Genomic DNA, 25,348 nt, shown 5'->3' on the forward strand with positions numbered 1-25,348 from the left:
ATGTACCTATCAGAGAATTCAAAGCTTAATCCCATGCGCAAAAACAGGTTATCTTTTGTTTAGAATGAGACATCCCTCGTCACCTTCCCCTCGATCGTGCAACGTGCCACATTAAATACTTTAAAACACGACGATCCATAAGGACCAACAAAGCACTTGATTTTGCCACTCATCATCTATATTTTCATTGGACGGAATCTCAAGGTTGAAGACGACGGAAAGGTGTCAGCCATGTTCCGGGAAGTGTATTGACCCATTATGTTCTCAACTTAATTATTGGATGATCTGCTATCTATTCTTCCTAATCCTAACCCCCTCAACACTTACCCATTCTTACCCAACATTTGCTCAGTGCCTCCCTACTGACTGCCCATAGCCCCTGCCCCTCCACTATTCATTTTTTCCATGGCTTTCCCCTACTATTGACCAAGTTGCGTAGCCGAGCCGACGTGGCCACTTTCTATCGGGTTTTGGAAGGAAGGGGAGAGGCAATGAAGACGTCCAGCCAGGTTCCACTGCTTCGAGGCTGTAAACAGGTGAGGGGATCACTGCGGAAATCGATATAATGCTCTTCATCGCTCTTATATAACTGTTCAGAGCATAGTGCCTCCTGCAAACTAAAGTAAGTCTGGTTGACGTAAAAGACCTTTTTAACCAATCGTTGTCTCTAAGTAGGGTTGTTAGGAGTGTTTTAGGTAGGGTCTTGATGTCCTTTGTAACACGGTCTAACTCTGTTAGATCTAAGGTTGCTGGTGATGTTTTTGTGCCACCTGGGAAAGAGGTAACGCCATTACTGTTAGGGATGAAGATTGACCACATTTTTCATCTTGTTACAAGTTCCTCCAAATGTGCCTTCACAGAAAACCTTACAAAAATACGTTCAAGAAGAAAGCTCTCTTGCTACAGCAAGGAAATCCTTTGACAAAATGCTTGATGCGCCCTCCACTGTGACTGAATAGTGCACAATTACCAGATCTAAAACAGTTCATCGCGTTCTTAACATTAAAAGTCACTCAGATTTTCTGGTAAATGTTAGGCTACCGTTAAAAACCGAAATGAAGTAAAAGGAAGTGGTGGTCGTTGCCATAATGGATCAAGTACATACCGAAGTCCACAGAGGCAGTAGGTGGAGTAGAGCCCAAAGTTGGTGTAGACGTAGATAAGCTCCTGTAGAGACCGAATTCCACCGTACAAGCTGAAAACGGCTAGGATCACGTTCCACACAAACAGCTGTTTACGGAGGTCGTATGCTGGTCGGTTCTCCATCCAAGCCTGCACACCAAACACAACAGCCATGTAGGCGCCCACCATGTAGAAGACGATGCCCCAATTCCTGTCGAACCACTGCACCCAGTTCCCTCCATAGAAGTTGCCTTCGAAGGGCATCACTAAGTTATAAGACATGTTATAGAGAGACCGGCCGGCAGCAGCCTCTACGTTGGTTAAGTTAATGTAAAAACTCATTTCTTGTTTCCGAAACTGAGGCAAATGTCACCAAATAAAGCCAAGGGTAAGGCACTGGCTCAATTAAGAGCGGCAAATCAAACAACCGAAATAAGCGCAATGTTAAGCAGGTTCTACGTGAAGGCTGCTCGAGGTTGCTAACACGCAGACGGTGGCAAAGCAACTGGCGTTAAGACCCGGGTGTCTCCTGCCAGAGGTTCACCACCCAGCACGCCGTCTGGTCGCCGCCACCGCCGCCACCCGACATCGATCACACCACGCCCATGGTCGAGAGTCCTGGGCGCTGAGCTGTCCCTATCACCCCCACGACTCCCCACACTTGACTCATTCACAGTGCTGCATGGTCACGACCCCTTGAACTGTCCCCGACTCATTCATGGCTCGCACACGCAAGGATTCTCTACAAGATAATGCAGACTGTTGCTTCAGTCTGATAAACCTTAACCATTGGAACAGTTAACCACATCATGAAACGTTTGACTCGCCCCTCAAGTTCACCCGAGGATCATCTTCGAAACGTTTCGTTTGGTTGCAACGAATCCTATTCGCTCGATCAACTACCATCAAAACACCTGTCTGATTGTTTACACCGAGAGTTCTTTCAACATTAAAGGAGACAGAGTGGGGCAGGTGAACTACGGTACACCTCTGTACCTTTCTCTTTAGTCATTTTCATTTCGTAAGATTGTTCGTTACCAAACCATCCAACATCGACGCAAATTATTAGAATAAAACCTATGACAATTGTCTTCATACTACAGAAACTGCTGAGTTTATCTAAGGAAGTAAACTTTTCCAAACAAGAATGTAAACAAGTTTCGAGTGACGTCATTGCACAAGGAAATATTGGCCTTATGATGCTGCCAGACCTATGATGAAATTCTCTCTCTCTCTCTCTCTCTCTCTCTCTCTCTCTCTCTCTCTCTCTCTCTCTCTCTCTCTCTCTAAAAGCAGGACGTAGCATTTCCAGTGTCATGATGATCTCTAGATACCGCGTATTCATGACTGATACACTCAGTACATGGCGCCCATAACACTCGTGAGAGGTATTTAACTATATCCACCACATATTCAGAGAGCACTAACGCCCACCGCACAGTATACCGCCACACACACACACACACACACACACACACACTCTGTTAGCCGCAACACACTTAACAATCCACAACATAGAGCAACACCACCCACATTGCATCACAGCGCCATCAACCACTGTAGCAACATCCTACCACCACAAAACATGAATTAGAGAAAACGAACCTTATATAAGTGAAGCAGCGGAGACAACACCTACTGTAGAGATAAAACATGACATTATGTTCAAAGGAATACATGACAGCGAAGAGATAAGATGATAAAGGAAGAGGGGTGGATACTCTCGATAAGATGATATATTTCAGGAAATACTGATGGTTGGAGCATCAAACATTATATTACGCTAGGAATATCTGTAAGATTTGTGTAACAATGTTAATCATTTCTGACCCTCCAGAGCATTTCACTGAACCAAACCGACCATAGAATACAGACAGTGAAGGAATCAGTGGTAAAGAGATCAGCGAGACACGTACTCCTGAGGGATGGTAAAGTTCTAATACTTCATGGGGACGAAACAAACAGGGACAATTGATGCTTCTTTAAACGATAGAAAAATATAGACGGACAAGTTCTTAGATTGTCTACAAGGCAACATACTGTATCATCACGACGCTCTAGGTGACACCAGCCGCTTGTTACTCAGGAAGTAATTTTATTATAAATTAACTTCGACCAGGGAGGTACTACCTACCGCTTGGGGGTCGGGGGAGGGGAAAGGATAGCGGGGTGGGTGCAGGGATGAGCCAGCACTGCAGCGTTTGTCACGTACCCCTTTACAGACCCCGGGCGGTCTTTTTCTCCTTTTTTTGTTCGTCCACATATATGTTGCTGGCATCACACCCTAGTCTCACACTTTCCCCATCTTATGCATGCATATAATGCTAGCGTAAAAGATAATGATAATAATCTATACCGTTGAATCCGCTTCAAGGCTGGAGTTTGTGATTACTGCCGTACAAAAACTGTGATCTTTCGCTTCGTGAATCTCGAGTCTCATAAGTTTAAAGCCATTTGGCTCAGAATTTTTCTACCTTTGTATATTTTCTATGTACCCATCTCCCTGCCTAATTCCAGCTGTTTACAGCTCTTCAACTACGTCACTTCTTACCAGAAAACATTGTTCTCTTCCAACCCACACGATGCGATGCTCTGTGCAGGGAGGTTACGACTTACGTTACGTGGTTTGGTTAAGTTTTATTAAGGACGATCCTGGTGGAACCGAGACTCTTTCTGTTTCTCTTGTTAAGGAATTAGTTAAACACCCACTGTGAGTTCCCTACCCTCACCGTCATTCTTCCAACAAGCTTGACCTCTTTTACACCTTTAAGATCTTCCATTGTTTATAAACCATTTCTGCCCTTAAGGGTCCTCCTACCACAATTTTGCCTCCATGAGCATGCCAACTCTGAGACTCTGGGGAGGCTCAGCAGCCATACGTGCGCAGCTTCATTACTGAATTTCCTTTGGTCGGGTACTTCTTCCCTGGCTGGGATGTCCCGAAGTGGTCTGATCGTATAGCGGGGGTTGTCTTGACCGGCATGGAGTTACATGTCCTTTCATCTACTGGATCTTTCAAACTCCAATCATGGTTCGACCACTCTTACTCCTATGCCTTTCGCATCAGGGGAAATATATTTGGTCATGAACCTCTTCCCTTCCCTTGAAACCAGCATTTCTTTCACTAGTGCTTGGAATCACGACAGAGCTGCTCTTCGTAAACTCAAAGCACACCTTCATACAAAGAAAATACGCAGATTCTTTCAACAAATCTCTAATCTTAACCAAAAGCTTAGTCAATAACTTCTACAAATCAACCTTTCCTCCCTTATTCCGACCTGATCAATCTAGAGTTAAGTTTGCAACTGATGAAACTACTCATTTTTGTACCTTATTTTCCTTTTTAAACTTAACCTGACTCTGATCTAATTATCGTTCCTCATCTCATTCTGATGAACCTGTGCCACGTCGTATATTTTCATCTCGCAGGGTCTTCCAAGTACTTTTCCAGCTCTAGCGGGCAAGATGTATGGCCTGGATGGCATACCCCTTCCATTCCTAAGAAAGTATGTATCTGAGGTTGCTTCGGTCCTTGCTTATTTTATCTCTGTCTGTAAACTCAGATTTTTCCGTACCTCTTAGAAGCATGCCTTGGTGCAGCCAAAATCTGTGAAAAGAGACCGCTCTAACCCTTCCAACTATCGTCCCATTGCTTTCGCTTCTACCCTCTCTAAACTCTCACTTTTCTCAAGCACTTAGATCTCTCTCTCTCTCTCTCTCTGATCACCAAAACATGGCTTTCACAGTGCGACGTTTACTGACCGGTGATCTCTCTTATTTCCCTCACCTGTGGTCCTCCTTTCTCCGCGATTTGGGTAAAGTTTGTCGTGGTCCTGGGCAGAATGCGGCACAATTCTATGTTCTCTAAACTTTGTTCCTTTGATTTTGCTGTTTCTGTTTCCTAATGCACATCTTCCTCTCTGGCCTATCCATGGTAGTACTTGCTGGAGGAGCGAGACATCTTCCTCTTATCATAACAAAAGTGCTGAGCCTCATGTTTCTGTCCTATAGCCTCATCTTATTTTTCTCTTCGTAACTAAGCTTAGCTTCTAACCCTATTCAGTTTTGTCCCGAAGATTCCACTTTACACACTTCACCTCACATTCCTTCCCCATCTCCTAATACTCGTTCTGTCTATCGAAGTGAACATTTCTCTTTCACATTGGATCTGGACAGCATCTCAGAATGGAGAAACAATAGCCTGGTTAAGATAAACACTACCATGACCTAGCATTGTTTACCACTGTTCACTTTCAAAACACTGCAGTTCAGTCATGAAATGATAAAGATATGTTAGGTACATTCTGTTCTCTGTCCTAGAAACCCCGTATGATCATTATCACAAAGTGACCACTTCATAAACCTTGGTTGAATCTGTTGACAATACCTTGCTCCAAGTATAGCATAACGCTGCAATTCATTGTCCATTGCTTGCCTTTCACCCTCCTTCATGTTGCTGTCCAGAGCACTCAAATTTTATTCACTTCGTTCTCCCATCTCCAGTTTGGTCTCCCCTTTCTCCTTGTCTCCTTCACTTATGACACATACATCCTTTTTTCTCAACCTCCCCACTTACTCTCTCCATTTGTCCAAATTTCAGCCTGCCCTCATAAGCTCACAAGTATATTCTTCCTATTACGACACATCTTCCTTACTCTACCATTACTCTCTCGATCACCAACATCCGATCTCTCACATTAGAAATGTTGTCACTCACTCAACTGCTTCCAAAACACGCATCTCTCTTTATCATTCTCCTTATGGCCAGGATCATAATTACAAGTAATCACCAACTGGAGCTCATTTCCATACAAAATTTCTCACATACAACTTTTACTTCAGCAGTAATATTACCCCTTCTCTATGCCCTCATACCACCCCCTGGCTTTAACCCTCAGACATTTCCAAACCTTTCTTGCCCCTAATTCTTAAGTTTTGTTTCTCTCAGAGGTGGAAGATTCAAGTTACGAAACATATCTCTTTTATCATCTTGGCTACAGCCAGATAGACGCAGACACCCCAGCCTGAGCCTTATGTATATATTGCAGGACGGTAACAGTGATACGTGTGATCTGGTATTTGCTGACGACCAGGAAAATGAAACACCAACGGGGTCTTGGCTCCACCTCTTCCTTATATATGAAGTGACTGTTCAGTCTTCTATCTCATTTTCGCATCTCCCCTGACGGTGTGATCATTACACGAAAGTGCATATGTGTGTGTGTGTGTGTGTGTGTGTGTGTGTGTTATTACTTATTTGTACTGTATAAGGAGGGAATTTTACATTGGTGAGGCTCCATCCTTTGAGCATTCTCCACCATCATGCCTCTTAGGTTTATATACGTTCTGCATTAATTCTTCATTAATTTTTTCCATCCATCCACCACTCTTATGCTATAGAATTTTTTCTTTGCATAATTTTCATCATGTTTCTCGCTTAATTCCATGTTATGTCCCCTGGTTACTCTATCCCGACATTACTCGAACTCTTTATTGTTCACATCATCGATGTTTTAAAACTTAAGATTGTGATTAGTTAACCTCTGACTAATGTCTCTTTCAAGGTCGGTAAATATAAAGCCTCTAGCCTTTCTCTGTCACTTAGCTCTCCTAATTCTGGTAGCATCTTTGTTGCCCTCCTCTGGACCTTCTCTAATAGCTCTTAGTGCTTCTTTAAGTGTGGTGGCCAAATTTAAGAAGCATATTCCAATTTCTGCCTTTTGTAGGATGTGAATAGTTTATCAATGGCTTCCCAATCCACCTACTTAGAAGTAGTCTGATATTTCCCATCAGGTATTTTGTCTCCTTGACTATTCTCCTGATGTGGTACACTGGCGACATATTAGGGCCGATGTCGACTCCCAAATCCTCTCACAAAGAAACCGGAAGCTTATTTCCTGCAGGATAATAGTCATATTAAGGCCGTCTATCGCTTTGTCTCATCTTTATTACTTTACATTTGCTCTGACTGGATTTTCAACCTGCCATGTTTCAGGTCAACTCTGAAGTCTGGTAAGGACCCCTTGTAAGCGATGCATTCCCGTCGCTTTACGCTTCCCCTATGACTTCATCATCTGCAAACCTCTTCATATAGAAGGCCATTACCTTCAGGCAAATCATTGGTACAGACCAAGAAGAATAATGTCCCAGATCTGAACCCTGTGGTACTCTGCTGATCACCTCGACCAGTCGGGGAATGACTCCCCTAAAATGCGTCTAAGTTCCCTTCGCTTCATTTTCCTGATCTTCGTCCATCCTCTCAAAAGCAAACACAGTAAAGCTGCAACCACACAAAATAGAGCACTCTGAAACATCACTGGCTGCCAAGCTTCGACAGACACTCAGCATCTACACAGTACAACGATCTTGACGACGCGAAAAGAGTGTTTGCTCAGGGTAATAGAAGACTGGTCTTTCACGCCAAGCTCTAAAATTAGAACAAAAAAAGATGGTTTATTGGCGAAAATCTTTCTCTTGAGCGACGCAATGTGTTTGTCTATATAGGTTTGAAGGGAAAATTTTCAGCGAAGCTAGTCACCTTGCTAATCTCGTTAGTTCAGAAATAACATCATTCATACTATGGGCTAAATTTCTACCGCTGGAAGCTGATCACAGGCAGTGGGTGGCCAAATAATGTGGAGTTGAATTGCTTATCATTGCAGTGCTTGACTGTCCTGTTGATGCAATGATGTTTACAATATTTTTTTCTATATAACAATGTGCAAAACGTTAGTACATCTACAGATTTGAACAACAAAAAAATCGTGACAAACACCAGTGCATAGTATGATAAGTATGAAATACCAGTCTAGCTAGGTTGGCAATGCTTTACAATTTATACCTTATATGAATTTTAGGTAAAGAATTGGATATTTCTTAGGATTCAGTAGTTTTTATCAATAACCAGCAATATATTATAGATAATATCACAATTACTGGAGAAGTAACTTTTGGGTGAAACCTTCAAGAAAGGAGTTAAAGATAAATGATCGGTAAAAAGATATGGTTGACTTTAGTCCATTGGATTATAAGAAAATTTGCAAATACTCCTCAAGAAAAATGTATCTCGATCATCGGATTCAAATTGAAGTTGTAAGCAAATGTGGTAATTGGCGGTGTATGGCAGGTTGTATTGTGAAGAGGCAAGTTGTTGAGTCACTGTGACTGGAAGATAGCCAACCCCACCTGGTGTCTTAATAGACCACTACCGAGGCCTTCCTTGGCTGACATCTTACCTCTTCTAAATGAATCTTATTCGTCCAGGCGTGAGTACCATCTAAGTTGAATTTACATGGTGGCTGATGCCTCCAGACCTGCATTAGTGGTGGTGCTCCACTCTTATCCATCCTTATTTTATTGTGTAAGGCTCATATGGAAGGCAAATATGCATTGTAAGGCCTGTATGTATACGGCACGGCACATATGCCCAGTGTGCTGCATGCATATATTCTATGTAAAGCCTATTTATGGCAGGTCGGATATCCTGTGGCCCATATGTTACGGTAGATATGCACTAGAAGGCTTGTATGATGCAGGGCACACATGCTTTATAAGGCCTGTATGGGGCAGAACTGAACCCTATATAAGGTCCCTATGTGACAAGGAGATATGTAAGGCCTATGTATATCTAGGCAAAAATGTCGTCTTAGATCCATATGTGGCCTGCAAGAGTGCTGTGTAAGATCCATATGTGTAAGGCAGATATTTTTATGAGGAACTAATGTATTAGGGCAGTAGGTGCTAAGACGTCTGTATAGCAGGGTACACTGATATGATTTGTAAATTACCTTTTTTAGGGCAGATATGTAAGGCATGTATGTTGATATACGGTATGTAACGCATGTATGTGGTAGGGCAGATATGCTATGTAAGGCACATACGTGGCTGGGCAGATCTGCTTTTCAGGCCCATATGTGGAAGGGTGTATGTTAGGCTCATATGTAATTTCAAATATCTACTGTATGGGGAGGGAATTCTACACTGTGGGGATCATTTATCTTGATCTTTATTTACATCTGCCAAGATATTATGATTCAGCAGAGCTAAAGTATAAAATGCAAGGAAATGTAGCATTAAGAACAAAGAGAAGCATGAATTATATGTCAAGTGCTATGTTCAAGAAGGATAGACCTTGGATTTGTGGGTAATGCCAGCAACCCATATATATGTGAGGCAAAGATAAGGTTGCAACCTCGGCCAGGAAGGGTCCCTTGACAACCTTTGTGATGCTGGCTCACAGCCTTGCTGTCATTGACCTCTCACTTTGATGGTTCTATCTCTCTCATTAGTTGGTTGCCTGTCATCTGATGCTTGTGGTTGAGCACTTATGATATAAGGTCTGTACATGACAGGACAGATATACTATGTCAGGCTTGCTTGTAGCAAAGCAGATATGTAAGGATTATATGTGATAGCATATTTGCTCAGTAAATTTCATGTGGTATAACATATGCTGTTTAGGGCAGAGTAGATTTGCCCTGTGGTTCATATATGGCAAAGCAGATATACTGTAAATGGCATATGTTTGGGAAAGTAGAAATGTAAGGACAATTCAAGGCAAAGGAGACATGCTTTGCAGAGCCCATATTTGGTAGGGAGATGTTTATTGTAAGTTTTGTATGTGGGAGAAATTGTGCTGTGTGAGGCAGGATAGATACTCATGTGCTATGTAAGGCCCATACATAACATACTAGGTATATAAGGCTATATGTATGTGGCATGACATGTATTCTATGTGAGAGCCCATCTGTGGTAGGGAAGATATGCTATACAAGGCCCATATGTAGCAGGGCATATGTTCTATGTAAGAATCATATGTGGTCTGTTTAAGTCGTATATATGATAGTGCATATATTCTTTGTAACACTCATTTGTGATTTGTTGGGATAGTCATTAATTTTTTTATTTAAGGAGCGATTCTAACTTTTATTTATGAAAATATCAGTGAATTCAGTAAACTTCATTGAATTCTATTCCACTAGCAGCCATCACTTAAGAGAACATTATTTTATATTAAGTATTGTGGGTTGGTATTGTGATTTTGTAAAACCAGGCATTTCCAACTTAAGAAGTGCAGGCAAATGTAGGATTCATTAAAGTTATTGCTGCAGATGGAATAGAATTATATGAAGTGTAGCGTTCTTTAATGTGATTTTCGCTGATATTGTTAAGATAGAATTACTAACCCATAAAGTAAATTATGTGATATTCTTTTAGGATCTACTTACTATTGCAGAATTGATTTTTGAAGGATTCAGTGAATCTTCCACTTTTTCTGTTTGGGGAGAGAATTGATAATTTAGATGTGTGAGGACGAATGTGACTTTTATGCAAAACTTTCAGTTGTGTGGACACTGTATTCTTGAATAACATTGTTCATGTAGGTTTTTGGCAGATTATTTGTTTTCCTCACACCAAATTATTTCTGGGTTAACTCTGCTGTACAAGAAAAAGGGTTGATTATTGAGTGTAGAGATGTAGAAATAGTAGGTAGAAGTGTTAAGAAGGAACTTTAGGTAGAAGTAGTCAGTAGGAACATTAGGTAGGAGCCTCTGATAACTCTGCACTAGAGTTGCCCTCTGCTAGTGTCCTGTTAAGGGTAAGGGTCCTGTTAAAGGTGAGGTGCTAATAGCTAAGGATTGGCACTGCAGTTCACTAGTTATAGATTTTATTTTTGTGGCCGCCCCCATGAGCGACTTTCAGGTGAAACAGGCATCAGAGATATAGATGATAGATATGTAGGGATTGAGACTTGAAGTAAGATCAATATGTAATTTTTATCCTCTGAGACATTAAAGTTATAGTGGGGAGGGTTATGAAGATCAGGGAAAACTTTGGGTTGATGAACATAAGATGAAGTGGAATAAGTTTAGAAATCATCAAAACCTATGAAGACCTAACCTGGTCCAGCATGAGGCTAAGATTTAATTTATGTCCACTTATATTGTAGTTGACATGTCATTAGTTTTGTTGATTGCTGTATACCACATTCTTTGAACAATGAAGCTGTGGAATTCTCTTCCTTCTTTAATCTTTCCTGTTTCTACCTTTCTACCATTTTCCCTTTCATCGAAGATGGTCATAGTTGGTGTTAGTTTTTGTCTATATCATTTTTGATGCAAAAGAAAGATATTGTTGTGAGACTTGTTTCGTCTCAGTAATGTATTTAATGCTCATTGTTGAAAAAGATAAATGTGAAATCAGTCAAGCAAATAATTCTACAAAAATGCAAGAATGGTTTCCACTGAATTAGAGATCATATATTAGCATATTCCTGTAAATTCTCAATTTCAGAATTTCACAGCATGTGAAAATGGTTGCTTAGCATACAGGTTTAGGGTATTTCTTTCATACCCAGAATCTTAAAGAATTGCCCAGTCAGAGTAAAGCATCTGAATAGCTGTAAATGCCTTTGCCTACTTGGAAAACTTGACTTGTGTTAAAGCACTTGGTAGATTGTCTGCTAAAAAAAAGTTCAGCTCTCTAGTGAAGCACATAGTAGGTTTTCTAAAATAAAAAAGTTCAGCTCTCAGATAAGGTACTAGAAGTTTATGCTGATACCCTGCTAGGCAGTAAAATGAAAATCCTTTGATATTAGGTATGTAAAGCCAGATCTTCTCCCATCCTCACAATTTTCAGCTGAAGACTCAATAAAGATTATAGGAATAATGCAAAAGCCAGGGGGCCATGAATAGAGTGGTAATAAGGGTTATTGGTCAGTGTAACTTACACTGATTCCAGTTTACTTTTCTTGATTTTCAGGCAAACCTTTGTGTAGGAACAAAAAATATGCTCACACCACAGGTCACCACCAAAAAAGCAACGTTTGGTATGTCATGATTTTGGATGCCAGAAGGCCTATTTGGCTGTGCCTCTGGTGTCATCAGGACACGAGTTGGCTATGCTGGTGGGTCCAAGGTCAACCCAACCTACTATAGTTTGTAAGTACCTGTAACTGAACACTTAATCTTACAAGTTTATTCTTTTAATTTTTGAATAAATCCTTTCACATTGTGATACACTTTTTAATTTCTTATTGTTTTTATATGCACAGTCACCAATAAAGATATAATCCCCAGTCATCAGGATATCTGACAGTGGATGTCTAATAAAGGTGAACATCACAGTTGACGTGGTAGGTGTACTTGTTTGGTTATTTCTACTTTTGGGCTCATAAACATCTGGACAAAATTCCATTTTGTGAGACATATTGACCCTTTGTTTGGAATATTATCAGGGAGGGCAAAATGAGTATGTTTGAAGGAATGGTAGTCCCATCAGTATTATACGAGTGCGACCATGGGCTATAGATGGGGCTGTGCGGAGGAGGGTGGCTGTGTTGGAAATTAAATGTTTGAGGACTTGAGGTGTTTTGGTCGAGTAAGGTCAATTAAGAAATGAAAGGGTAAGAGAGAGTTTTAGTAATAAAAAGAGTGTGGTTAAAAGAACTGAGGAGGGTGTGTTAGAATGCTTTGGACATATGGAGAGAATGAATAAGGAAAGGTTGACAAAGAGGACACACGTATCAGAAGTGGAGGGAACAAGGGGAACAGGAAACCAAATTGGAAATGGCAGAGTTGAATATCTTAAATATCTTAGAGACTTAGGAATTCTCTAAGAGATTTACGGAAAGGAACAGTATTTATGCTTTCTAAAGCCTTGAAACACACTTTGATAAGGATGCTTTGAGGGTTCAGGGCTTGAACATGCAGGAGGGTGTGAGACATGCAAAGGATAGGGCAAATACTCTTCACATGATCTTCATGTGAATGGATGGAAAGGTTGATATGTTCTGTATGAAAACTTCAGAGGCTGCAGTACATATGCAACAATTTTGGCATGTAAAAAGAAGTATTTTTTTTTAATTGTTTAGTTATGTATTTAGGAACCTACAAAGTTTTAATTGTGTATGAATAGAGTTTTGAACAACAGGACAAAAGAAAAAGAAGAAAAATGTATTGAACATTAGTATTTTTTGTACATTTATGAATGATATTCATATTTTCTTTCTCTTCGCTCAGGGGTGATCACACTGAAACTGTGGACATAGACTACAATCCAGAGCAGACTGACTATTGTACTCTTTTGTCCTTGTTCTGGAAGCATCATAATCCAACATCTAAATGTTCACGGCAGGTAATAAGTGACTGGAGGGGAAGTGGTTTCCCCAAGAAGTATGATGGTATCCATGCAGTGCATTTTAGTATGTTTGGTATACTTGTAACTGATTAATTAAAACAAGATTATTAAGCAGATCTGAAGGATTCTCACCTTTCAAGAGCAGTTGTACATTGATTTTCGGAACAGATATCAGCTGCTCCTCTCGGCACATTTACATCCATAAGTCTCTCTTTTACACACTTATTAGTTGATATGTGATCCAATAATGCCTGCTGACCATCTTTCCTACTCATGTATGTATACTTGTGTATGTCCCTCTTTTTAAACCAGGCATTCCCTACCACTAGACCATTTTCAGCAAACACTTCTACAGGCTGTTCACCATTTTCATTCATAAAACTGAATAACCCATCCCCTTAATTATACCCTCAACTGTCACACCATTCACCTTTACATTCAAATCCCCCATCAGGAATGCCCGGTCTCTTGCAAAAAAACTGCTGATACACTCACTCAGCTGCTTCCAAAACACTTGCCTCTCATGATCTTTCTTCTCATGGCCAGGTGCATAAGTTCTAATAATAACTCATCTCCTGGCATCTACTTTCATTTTTACTGACATCAGTCTAGAACTCACTTCATTCCACTCTTTCACACACCATTCCTGCATCATCAGCGGTGCTACCTTGTTTTTAGCTCTTGTCCTTTCCCCAACCCCTGAGTTTCCGCTTTGGACATTACCAAACCATTCTTCCCCTTTATCCTTGAACTTTGTTTCACTTGGAGTCAAAAAATCAGGTTTCTTTCCTCAAACAGACAACCTATCTCTCCTACCTCCTCATGTTGGCTGCATCCACACACATTTAAACACCCCAGCCTTTTATTACAATATGAATGAAGAATCTCCTTTGGTAAGGATGTATCACTGTCAGTATCATTGAACAGATTTTGATATACACATGAGTCCAGTTTATCTCTGCTATTGATTTTAGCACAGTTTTGAAGCTGCAGCAGCCTGAAAAGCAGTGATGGGGTTATGTAACTCACTGCTAAAGGGCCCAGCCCATGAAATTTATGGGGGTTCCTAAGACCAGAGTTTGCCAAAATATTTTTTGTTGTACAGACATTGAAGTTTAGCACACATATGAGCTCCATTTGTCACATATTTATTGACTTTATTGACCATTGGATACATACATCTTTTTCATCTCTGCCACCATCAATATATTACTAATATCCAAAGAATTTTTCATGGCTCAAACAGTTCAGCAGCCAAATTATTCTTACCAAAGATTATTGTTGATCAGCCACAAATTGATCTTGGAAATACACCAGTTGGGGCCATACCTTCCCCCATTATGTTACATGGGGAAGTAAGAAACTAGGATTCTTTCGTGGTGCTGGTTGTATCTGTAATATAAGGTATCTGCATACTGTTAAAGTGCACCTTTTAGTTTGAATGATGATAGGGAAAGGCAACCCATACAAGTATGTCTAGGGTCCCCAGAAGGTACTTCCCTGTACTGTATGAGCAAGTATTACTATAGGATTTTTTTCTCGGTGCTGATTACTGTTTCTTGTGACATAATGCATCATTACATACCAATAAAGCATGGCTTTGAATTTAAATGAGGGGAGAAGAGGCACTCCATACCAGTACAGCAATGGTCTTCATACTGTAAAATGTACATGGTTTTTTTTTTTTTACTGCAATGTAAGGGTTAGCTATATTGTTTTTTTGATATCAATATAACAAATATAGGATGATACTGAATTCTCCATTTGCAAAGTCTTCCTTTATGCCAAATTTGTTCCCAATAAGTGTGAATCTGAGTAATTCTGCTAATGAGGTGTTAGACTTCAGTCTCAGTTACCAAAGTAGCTTTGTTGGGTTCCACTGGCTGTCTCTCAGCCTTGGTGGAAATACTCTTGTTGCTGACCTTTTTATCAAAAAAGTGTCTAATTGTTTGACTTGTTCAGTTTTAAGTTTGACTGAGATTGCAGTCATCACTACATCTTTCTTACTCTGCTGCTTTCCAGTACATGTCGCTCATATTATACCATGATGAGGAACAGAAGCGTTTGGCCATGGAAACGATGAAAGCAGAGCAGAAAAAACGTGTTTCTCCCATCTCGACCTCCATCGTCCCTTTTAAAGTTTTCTACAATGCTGAGGAGTAAGTTATATTTTCATACTTTGATTAGTTTTACTTCTATAAACTTATTGTCTTAATGTTCCATCTGCCTTGAATAATTTCTTGTCTTTTCATCTTAGCTCTACTAAATTATGTTTGCTTGAATGAGAAACAACTTTTCAACACTAAAAAAATTGAGGCAGCTTTTAGAGTTTTGTGAGCCTTCAAGATCATTTATAGTTCTTTCTTCTTTCTTTCATACTTGTTCACTGTTTCATGTGTTAGTGAGTACTTCCAGGAACAGACAAAGAAATGACATAATTTCCTCACATCTGCCTTTTAGCTCTCTTGTGTAATGCACTGAAACCACGGTCCCCCTTTTTTTTACAGCCATGCCCCACAGACCTTTCTGTGGTTTCCATGTCAATAACTTTCCCCTTTATACCACATTGCTCCAATTTTACACTATCTCATTTTATACCACATTGCCCCAATTTTACACTATCTCATGTATGCCCTACACCCTCCTGCAAGTTCAGGCCCAGATCACTCAGAATCTTTTGCTCCATCCTTCCATTTTCATTTGAGTCTACCTCTTAACTCCTTCACTTCTGACTCGTATATTCTTTTTGTCAATCTCTCATCACTTATTTTTACCATATGGCTAACCCTTATCAGCACTCCCTCATCAGCTCTTTCAACCTTACTTATTACACAATCATTAATTGATCACCTTGTCAGTTCTCACAACATTACTTCTCTTATTACCCTATCATTACTTGCTTGATCAGCTCTCCTCGCAATACATATTGCCCTCAAACTTTTCACCCTCTAATGTACATTTTCATATATATATCCATTCAGTACCACACCACGAACTGATATACCTTCAGACACTTCCATCTTCATCCCTCCCTGCAGATAGTGACTTCTCTTTTCACTCATAACTTAGTACTCCCAGGAACTTTGCCCCTTCATCTATCTTATGACTTACCTCTTTTCCCATGGGTCCATTCACTTGCATGCCCACTATCACTTCCAAGTTCTCCCAAACTCACACACCCAACTTAGCTGTGTCTCTGTGCTTCTGAAACTAATGATCCTGCTTTTATTTACATTTGCTCTAAATTTTTTCCTTATACTCTCTCCTGAACTCAAAAACCAGCTTCTGTAGTTTCTCACTTGAATTTGTCACAAGTGCTCTGTCAGCAGCAAATAACTGACTTGCCTCCAAGGAATCCCCACCCCCAAGAGACTGCATATGAGCCTCTTTCTCATAGACCCTTCCATTTACCTCCTTCAACACCCCATCCATAAATAGATTGAATACCCATGGTGACATTACATACCCCAGCTGCAGACCAGTCTTCACCTGAGAAGAGAGTTGTGAAAGTAAGTGAGCTTGGAAAAGAAACTTGTTGAAGAAATACCTGGAGAGGTTAAGTGTAGAATGTTAAAAGGTGAGAGTAATCGAACCTAGGGGAGTAGGTGAAGAATGGGAGGTATTTAGGGAAACAGTTCAATTATATTCAAGAGATAGATGATATTGAGTGGTTTTGGACTTCATTATAGAATTCCACTTCTTTCAGATTTTGATATGCACAGGATTATTATCTTCACATATATCATATATTTTTAGTCTTTAAGAGCACTTTTCATAGAATACTTTTAGACTTCTTTTCCCATACGAAGTTGAGATGATTTATTTTATTCACCAGTGTTCAATATTGCCCTTACCAAGTTCAAGGATTGGAGACATTTTGCTAGATAGTCTGGTAAAGCAGTGAAACCTTAGTATACTGTAATTCTCTTGTTGATAAAAAGAAAAGAAAACTGGCTTTCACAATGATTATCTGCAATAAATGAATTTATTCCCCCCCAGTTACCACCAGAAGTACCTTCTTCAGCGCCATCCGTTCCTCATTAATGCCCTTGACATCAGTCCAGGGGATGAGTTAATCAAAAGCCATGTAGCTGCACGTATTAATGGTTATATAGGAGGTTATGGGACTATGGATCAGTTTGAAGAGGAATGGGAGAAATGGGGAATAACCGAGAAGATGGCTGACTACATCCGCCAACACATGTAATTTTTTTCTGGAACTAGCTGAATTATAAAATGTCATATTTTGCTGTTGGTCAGAGCTATTTTTTTTTCCTCAAATTTGGCATTATTGGTGATTTTTGAACTTCAGTTCCCAAGTTTAATATTAGGTTTCATAGTTTCAAAATGTTATCACTTGTTTTTCTACAGAAAAATTTGATGTCAGGAAAACTTGGCTTTATCATAACCTTTGGTGCCCATGCATAATTTTGGTTTGTTTAATAGATTTAGGAATTTATGCCTTCTGATTAACATCCATAGCTCAAATTCCCTGTGGGTGAAAACAAGGATGGACTTTTATGTATTATGCATATGAATTGCTTGTAAGGGGAAGTATTCAGTAATTTTTTTTTAACTTAGTATGTAAACTTCATATTACTCTTAATTTTCAGTGCTATAGTTGTATAGATATTTCATTTCCCACTCAGCACTCCAGGCCAAATTGCACAAAGTCTTATGCAATAGAATTTTTGTGTGTGCTCTTGGTGTCATATTGAAGAGATGGTTCAAAGAATTATTCCGTTACACATTGATTTTCTAACAGTATCTACTTTGTTCAGTCTTGACCTTTTATTGCTCTACATTACATGAGAAAGGTTCAAGGTTATTGAATTAATATCTGTAGCATGCAGGTGAAGAATGATTTTGTGACTCATTGCCCTCATCAGTGTTTGATGACCATTTTCTCGATTTGAGAGCCATCAGCACAGCAGCCCACTACCTCCCCCTTCAAAATATTGCAATAGTGCCTCACCAGAAGATCCAAGCCAGGAGTGTTGAGCAGTAATTGTGATGATACCCATGGTTTTTTGTTTTTAAGAATATTTAACCACACCTGATTGTCTTCACCTCTTACTAAACAATACTTTTTCTGTACTGAAAGTAGGATGGCTTTCCAGAAGCTCCTCAAAAATATCTCAGGCATTGTGCTGTGTTGTGTGTTAAAGACATCAGTACTGCTTGACTTACTTTTTATGTTACCCCTATCTACCTCCATCACTTCAGGCTGTTCACTTTGCATATGTACAAGCCAGTTTGTTTTTACCAAATGTCTTTTTTCACTTTTCATTGAATTAGTAGTTCTTGTATTCAGAGAATAGCTTGGATCAGTTACTTTAGTTTTTGAAATTCTCTCTGAATTTGTAAAATACTTGTGAATATTCTAAACCATAAGATTAGATTTTTAGAGACACGAATCATGATGGTATTATTCTAAGCTTATTATTGCATAGGCACAGTGATTACTGTTGAACAAAAGGTTATGTTATGATAATTTTCCACTGCTTTTGGGAGTGGCATGTTACAGAAAATTTATCATCAGATTTTGCTAGTGTAAGCATGAGTATGAAATTACACACAAGAATGATATTAGCATTTATTGTACAGGTACTGCACACCAAAAATTTCAACATCAGAAATCTGAAAAATAATGTAGATTTTTTTTTATTTTTATGCTTTACATATAGTATTTCTACTCTGTTTGCAAGGTATGTGACATTGTTCATACATTTAGTATCAGAAATAAAGCACTGGAAGTATATTATTATACCAATGTGAGAACCGAAACCAAAGTTATTTAAACAGCAAATTAGATTTCTGTTTGTTTTAACGTGCTCTTCCAGAAATGAGGAAAGTAAAGAAACCTGCAATGCCCAGGTCTCAGGCATTCTGGAATTTTTGATGTTGTACCTAATTATAAGTAGCTGAACCAAGGCAGATTAACCAGTTGTGGGAAACCATGGAGAAATTGGTGGGGCCTGGTTGTGGATAGGGGGATCTGGTTTCAGTGCATTATGTATGACTGACAGTCAGAGGGTGAGCAAATATGGCCATTTCTTCGCTAACCATGATGCACTTACAGGCCCACACAAATCCTATGGACATTTACCAGAAAGCTGTTTTCTTCAAAGCTATCAGATTTGGCCTAAGGATTGGGAAGTCAAGTATTGCCCTTATTAATGATGGAAGAGTGAAAAGTTACCCCCACCCCTCTTAAGCCACATGCTCGCTACATTTCATTTTGCACAAGTTTATTCCCTTACACCTGATGTTGGTAACCACTTTTTTATAAAGACAATGTATTGGTGGACTAAAATTTGGACTTGAGGGGAACCTCCATGGTTTGTGTGCCCCAATCCTGCTAACCAATCATGTTTAGAAAGTTTGATGTTTCTACTGCTGTAATGGGCTCTAGGAGAACTCAAGCCAGAGATGTAGCCCCTATCAACCCCTACCCACCATGTGTTGAAATTGTTGAAGATAAGATCCTTCTAGCTAAGTGGCATCATTAACTAATGTAAAAGTTTTAGTGCTAGTAACAGACGAAGAAAAGGCAATTATGGCCATATTATAACTAAGGGTTCTTGATAGATGTCGTGTAAGCATCATATTTCTGACATGAGCAGGGGTTACCTCCCAGTCAGGGGTGTTGGACAATCTTCAGCCATGCTATCAGTCATTCTTAAGAATACACTGCCATTAAGAATGAGTGCTGGGAGATAAGTTGGTCCTTGGCCTGCCTCTTGTTACTGCTGGTGTCAAATCTCTGGATATGGATGGTAACTGAATGATGTGAACAGCAAAGGTCAAACAAACATTGTGAGCCAAACATCTGGCCTTTGGGTTCTGGGTGGAGGACCCCACCGCATTCCACTATATGTGTGATGTTATGTTGTTAAGTTTACCAGACATTTGTCAGAGGGATTATGGAGCTGAAAGGTAGGTTGTCAATCAAAATCTCCTTTTTTTTTTTTTTTTTTGTTATATGATATCATAGAAAGGTCTGTGAGGCATGGTTGTGTGTTTTTTATGTGTAAAGCCTCGATCAATTTTGGTACAAACCTCCTCAACAGTGTCATAAAGAAACTCCAAAAGCTTGTCAATGCTAGTCAAGCTCCTGCATTTTGAAGCACATCTAGCGTATATATATTTTTTCAGACATTCGTTATTTCCTGCTTAACGTAAGTAGCATTCAGAGCAGATGTCTGAGCCTTAGAGGATTAAAGATACGAATTTGGCTCTTTCTTCCATTCCTTCTTTTGGAAACGTAATGAAACCTGTGGTGTATTGTAAAATTTAGATAAATCACCTGAGTTGCAATTTACCATTCATAAAGTAATATGGAAATTTTTTTTCATACATGCTTGCCATTTTCCACATGAGCGACATAGTGTCAAGAACAAATAACAGAGCCTTAGAGGGAAAATTCCTCTCTTGGCTACTTTATCTGTTCCCTCTTATGGAAAGTAATACAGGAAGGGAAGATTTCAAGTCACCCGCTCCCACCCCTCTTTCTCGCCATCTGCGACTTGCAGGGAATATGTGGGCAGCATTCTTTGGTATATACATATTCTTATACTTAATTGATGTTTCCCACATCAGCAAGGTAGTGCCAGGAAACAGACTAAGAATGGCCCATCCAGTCATATACACATATACATAAATGGCCATACATGCACATATATATACATATACATATCAACATATATTCATACATATACATACACATACACAGACATATACATATATACACATTTACATATTCATATTGCTTGCCTTCATCCATTCCTTGCACTACCCTGCCCCACAGGAAAACAGCATCGCTACCCCCTGCTTCAGCGAGCTAGCACCAGGGAAACAGACAAAAAGGCCGCATTCATTCTCACTCAGTCTCTAGCTGTCATGTGTAATGCAATGAAACCACAGCTCCCTATCCACATCCAGGCCCCACAGACCTTTCCATGGTTTACCCCAGATGTTTCATATGCCCTGGCTCAGTCGATTGACGGCATGTCAACCCTGGTATACCACATCATTCCAATTCACTCTATTCCTTGCATGCCTCTCACCCTCCTGTATGTTGGTTGCTCAAAATCTTTTTCACTCCTTCCATTCACCTCCAGTTTGGTCTCCCGCTTCTCCTTGTTCCCTCCACCTCTGACACATATTCTCTTTGTCAGTCTTTCCTCACTCATTCTCTCCATATGTCCAAACCATTTCAACACATCCTCTTCTGCTCCTTCAACCACACTCTTTTTTTATTACCATGCATCTCTCCTACCCTTTCATTACTTACTCTTATCAAACCACCTCACACCACTTATTGTCCTCAAACATTTCATTTGCAACACATTCACCCTCCTCTGTATAACCCTATCTATAACCCATGCCTTGCAACCATATAACATTGTTGGAACTACTGTTCCTTCAAACATACCCATTTTTGCTCTGAGATAATGTTCTCTCCTTCCACATGTTCTTCATTGCTCCCAGAGTCTTCACCCCCCTTCCCCACCCTGTCTCACACCTCCACTTCCATGGTTCCATTTGCTGTCAAGTCCACTCCCAGATATCGAAAGCACTTCACTTCCTCCAATTTTTCTCCATTCAAACTTACGTCCCAACTTTCTCCTTTCACATGCTTTTCCAAACTGTCACCAACTTTTGCAGTTTCTTACTTAAATCTGCCATGAGTGCTGTATCATTGGCTAACAGTAGTTGACTCACTTCCCAGGCTTTTTCATCCCCTATAGACTGCAAACTCTCCACTCTCTGCAAGACTTGCATTTATCTCCCTCATCACCCCATCCATAAACAATTTAAATGGATTTGGCCTTTCTTTGTCAGTTTATGGCACTACCTCATAAACGTAGGAAACAGTGATCAAGTATGGGAAAACAATACATGGGCTGTTACTGTATTCCTCTTGATTATGCTGCAGTAGAATTCAAATATCATCTGCAACTAAGTGTGATCATTAGAGTAGTTCGTCAAAGAACCTTCTGTGTCTAAGGAGTCCATCCCTTCCATGTTACTGATTGTAGCACAACTTTGAGGCTTCAGGAACCCCTGAAGAATATATCCCTGGGTGTATGTTACAATAGTAATTTTAAGTAATGCACACCTGGTATGTCGCCACATTCACTCGCATCTACTCTTTGGCTGTCATGTATAATGCATTGAAACCAGAGTCCCATATTCATAACCAGGTCCCACAGACCTCTCAGCAGTTCCCCTTACTGTTTCATATGCCCTAGTTCAGCCCACTGGCTGCACATCACACCTTGTATGCCATATCACTCCAATTTGCTTATCCCATGCATGCTTCACATCCTGCATATTCAGGCCCTGAAAACTCAAAGCATCTTTCACTCCATCCTTTCACCTCCTCAGGTTTTCTCTTCCCCAATGTTCCCTCCTCTTCCAACATGCATTCCTTTTTGGTCATCCTCTGTGTATGTCCAGGCCATTTCACCATAATCTCTTCAGGTCTCTGAAACGTAATCCTTTTACTGCCATACCTGTCTCTGCCCTATCATTTCTTATTCAGTAATTCCTCACACCTTATATTGTCCTCAAACATTTCATCTCCAGCACATTCTCCTTGTTCCATACATTTTTAACTAGGGCTCGCACCTCGCATCCACACAACGCATCAGGACTCTTTTTACTATAAAAAAAATTATATATATTTAAAATTTTCATGTGTTTTAATGCAGGGATTAGCTTATCAGATATGCCTAAAATTTTGCTTTGATTTGACAAGGAGCTTGCAAGGAAGAAATCTCTAGAAAAATACAGTAGAAAGAGGTTATGATTTTGTAGAGTTTCACATGTAAAGTTTGGCCAAGAGCATATGTTTTTGAGGAAAAAGCAAAACTTAAAACTGTACTGTATAACAGTCATAGTTTAATTGTAAAATTTTTATTATTCATAAACTTGGTTATTTATAAATGTTATGACTTTTGCTTTAAACTCATAGATGCTTTAATGTAGGTCTAATTCTAAGCACTGTAAATAAGTCTTTTGAATGTATTGATGTCATTTGAATAGATGAATTGCTTTAAGCCAAAGGGAAGCTTGACTAAAAAAAATTTCTTAAAACCATTGTCAAATTAACAGATAGTTTCCTATGAAGTTCAAGAGAGTCATGTGTTTTTACATCATTAGGTTCCGGTTATGATTTTACAACCAATATGTAGAAGAAAGTAGCTGTTGCAAACATTCCCAACCTATTATGAAGCTCAAGAACAAAATCTGGCAACGTTTCTGGGTGGAAGAAATTATTCAGTTGGGTGTGTATGTATCGCTTACCTTTGTTTTTTTACATAACTTGGTAAATGTATGCAATTTGAATAAACAGGGAGGAAATATAAATGAGTAGCTTGATTACACCAAAAATGTCTTAGTCCATTACCTTTTGCAAATTTTAATGATATTTCAATTGAAAATGCTTATTGGCACAGATGATAACCTTAGAGGACCTGTGTATTTGTGTAACATACAAGTCTAGTTGATATTGAATGTTTGACTGGTACTGCTGGTTACCCACAGGGATACTGTTGTAAACAGTAGATCATCCAGAGTTAACTTCAGGACCTAGTTTTGTAAACTTCTCTCTGAAATGTCTACCTAAAGTTATTAGTGGAAGAGCTCATGAATATTTTATGAGCTCTTCCAGAGTTTTCAAAGACTATCTTTCCAGACAATCTTCAGTGTATGCATTACCTTTACCCCCTCACTCATAAAATGATTCACTTCAGCAACTATAATTCCATCTGCTACCATGTCCACCCCAAGATATTGAAAATACTGTGCTACCTCCATGTTCTTTTCCATCTAAGTTCACACTCAAACCAACTGTCTGGCTTCCTTGCTAAACCTCATAACCTTTTATGGACATTAACTCTCACCTTCATCCCTTCAAAGAGACTTTTAAATTCAAATGCTTCATTCTGTAATCTCACAATTGAATCTGTCTCCAAAGCCATGTTACCTGCAAACAACAACTGAATCATCCAAGCCCTCCCACCCACAGCATACTTTAGACCTGCCTCTGACTCCAAGACCCGTGCATTTTCTCCATCCTATCCTTAAACTGTCATGGTGATGGCCTACGCTTTTGATGCAACCTACATTCACTTTGAACCATTGTGCCCTTCCTTCCTACTTACATATATGATGTCATAGTTTCTTGCAAAATCCACAAATGAAATAGCCAGATGAACAAGGTGTTGTAACGGAAAATAATAATTATTGCAGGACTTAAGAACTGAAACATTGAAGATAAAGATAAAATACACATAAAGAGGGGAAATCATTTATATAGGCAAGGCATATATCTTTCTGAACATAAGAAAGCACAGAAGGTGGAAAGCTGCATACACTAGGAGGTTAAGGTAAGGTATAGTACACCCTGTCCTCAACATACGTCAAAGTTCTGTTCTGACTGACCAGTCTGATCTCGAAATGGATGTAAGTCAGATGCATTTCAGCATGGCATGTAGAATTTCTGTACCTGTACAGCATTCTTTTATCCTACTCAATTTCTATCATGATTCTCGGTTTTTATTAACCAGTTTAATTATATGATTCTGTAGTTTCTTTTTACCATTTATTTAAGATTCTTTACTTCATATTTCATCATTTTTATTTCGTATTTTTACCAGTTGTATGTACAGATGGTCGTAGGTCGTAAGTAGGGGATCAGATGTATATACATTATTAAGCCGGTTCGATTTTGAAGCTAATCTCGCCTTTACTTTTTTTTTTCTAATCTGAAATGTTTGGGTGTAGAAAGGTTGCTCTTCCTAACAAGGAACAAAGATGTATTTTTGTTTCTCTACTTGGATATAATTTAGTGGTGCTGCACCTTTCTGCTAGTGGCCTTTTCAAGGGTGAGACACTAAACACTAAGGCACTGGAGTTTACCAGTTACACCAAAGAGTAAAAGGGAAGAGCAATTAAGGGTGATGGTTCTGAATGTTAATGGAATGACTTGTAAGAGCAGTGAGCATGTGGAAAAATTTTAATGTCATAATTTGGATGTGCTGAAAATTTAAAAACCTATATCCTTGAGCAGGTTTTG

At 39.5% G+C, this 25,348-nt stretch overlaps 2 protein-coding genes across 3 annotated transcripts; one reads left to right on the forward strand and one right to left on the reverse strand.

Moving 5' to 3' along the window:
* Positions 1–590: 590 nt before the first annotated feature.
* LOC139759603 (very long chain fatty acid elongase 6-like) lies at positions 591–1,609 on the reverse strand. Its single transcript, XM_071681913.1, has 2 exons — positions 1,106–1,609; positions 591–770 (listed from the first exon to the last, which is right to left on the reverse strand). Exons 1-2 carry the CDS (start codon positions 1,462–1,464, stop codon positions 692–694), a joined length of 438 nt encoding a protein of 145 aa, XP_071538014.1. The 5' UTR covers positions 1,465–1,609; the 3' UTR covers positions 591–691.
* Positions 1,610–8,232: 6,623 nt separating this feature from the next.
* Positions 8,233–23,637, forward strand: MsrA (methionine sulphoxide reductase A). Of its 2 annotated transcripts, none has more exons than XM_071681915.1 (5): positions 8,233–8,387; positions 11,884–12,062; positions 13,143–13,257; positions 15,283–15,419; positions 17,260–23,637. In XM_071681915.1, the coding sequence occupies exons 2-5, from the start codon at positions 11,968–11,970 to the stop codon at positions 17,465–17,467; spliced, it is 555 nt and encodes a 184-aa protein (XP_071538016.1). In that variant the 5' UTR covers positions 8,233–8,387; positions 11,884–11,967; the 3' UTR covers positions 17,468–23,637. The 2 variants fall into 2 exon arrangements, with proteins under 2 accessions (XP_071538016.1, XP_071538017.1); XM_071681916.1 differs by lacking the exon at positions 8,233–8,387 and adding an exon at positions 8,465–8,482.
* The last annotated feature ends 1,711 nt before the right edge of the window (positions 23,638–25,348 follow it).

Source organism: Panulirus ornatus, chromosome 33, assembly GCF_036320965.1.
Source record: "Panulirus ornatus isolate Po-2019 chromosome 33, ASM3632096v1, whole genome shotgun sequence".
NCBI classification, from domain to species: Eukaryota; Metazoa; Arthropoda; class Malacostraca; order Decapoda; family Palinuridae; genus Panulirus; species Panulirus ornatus.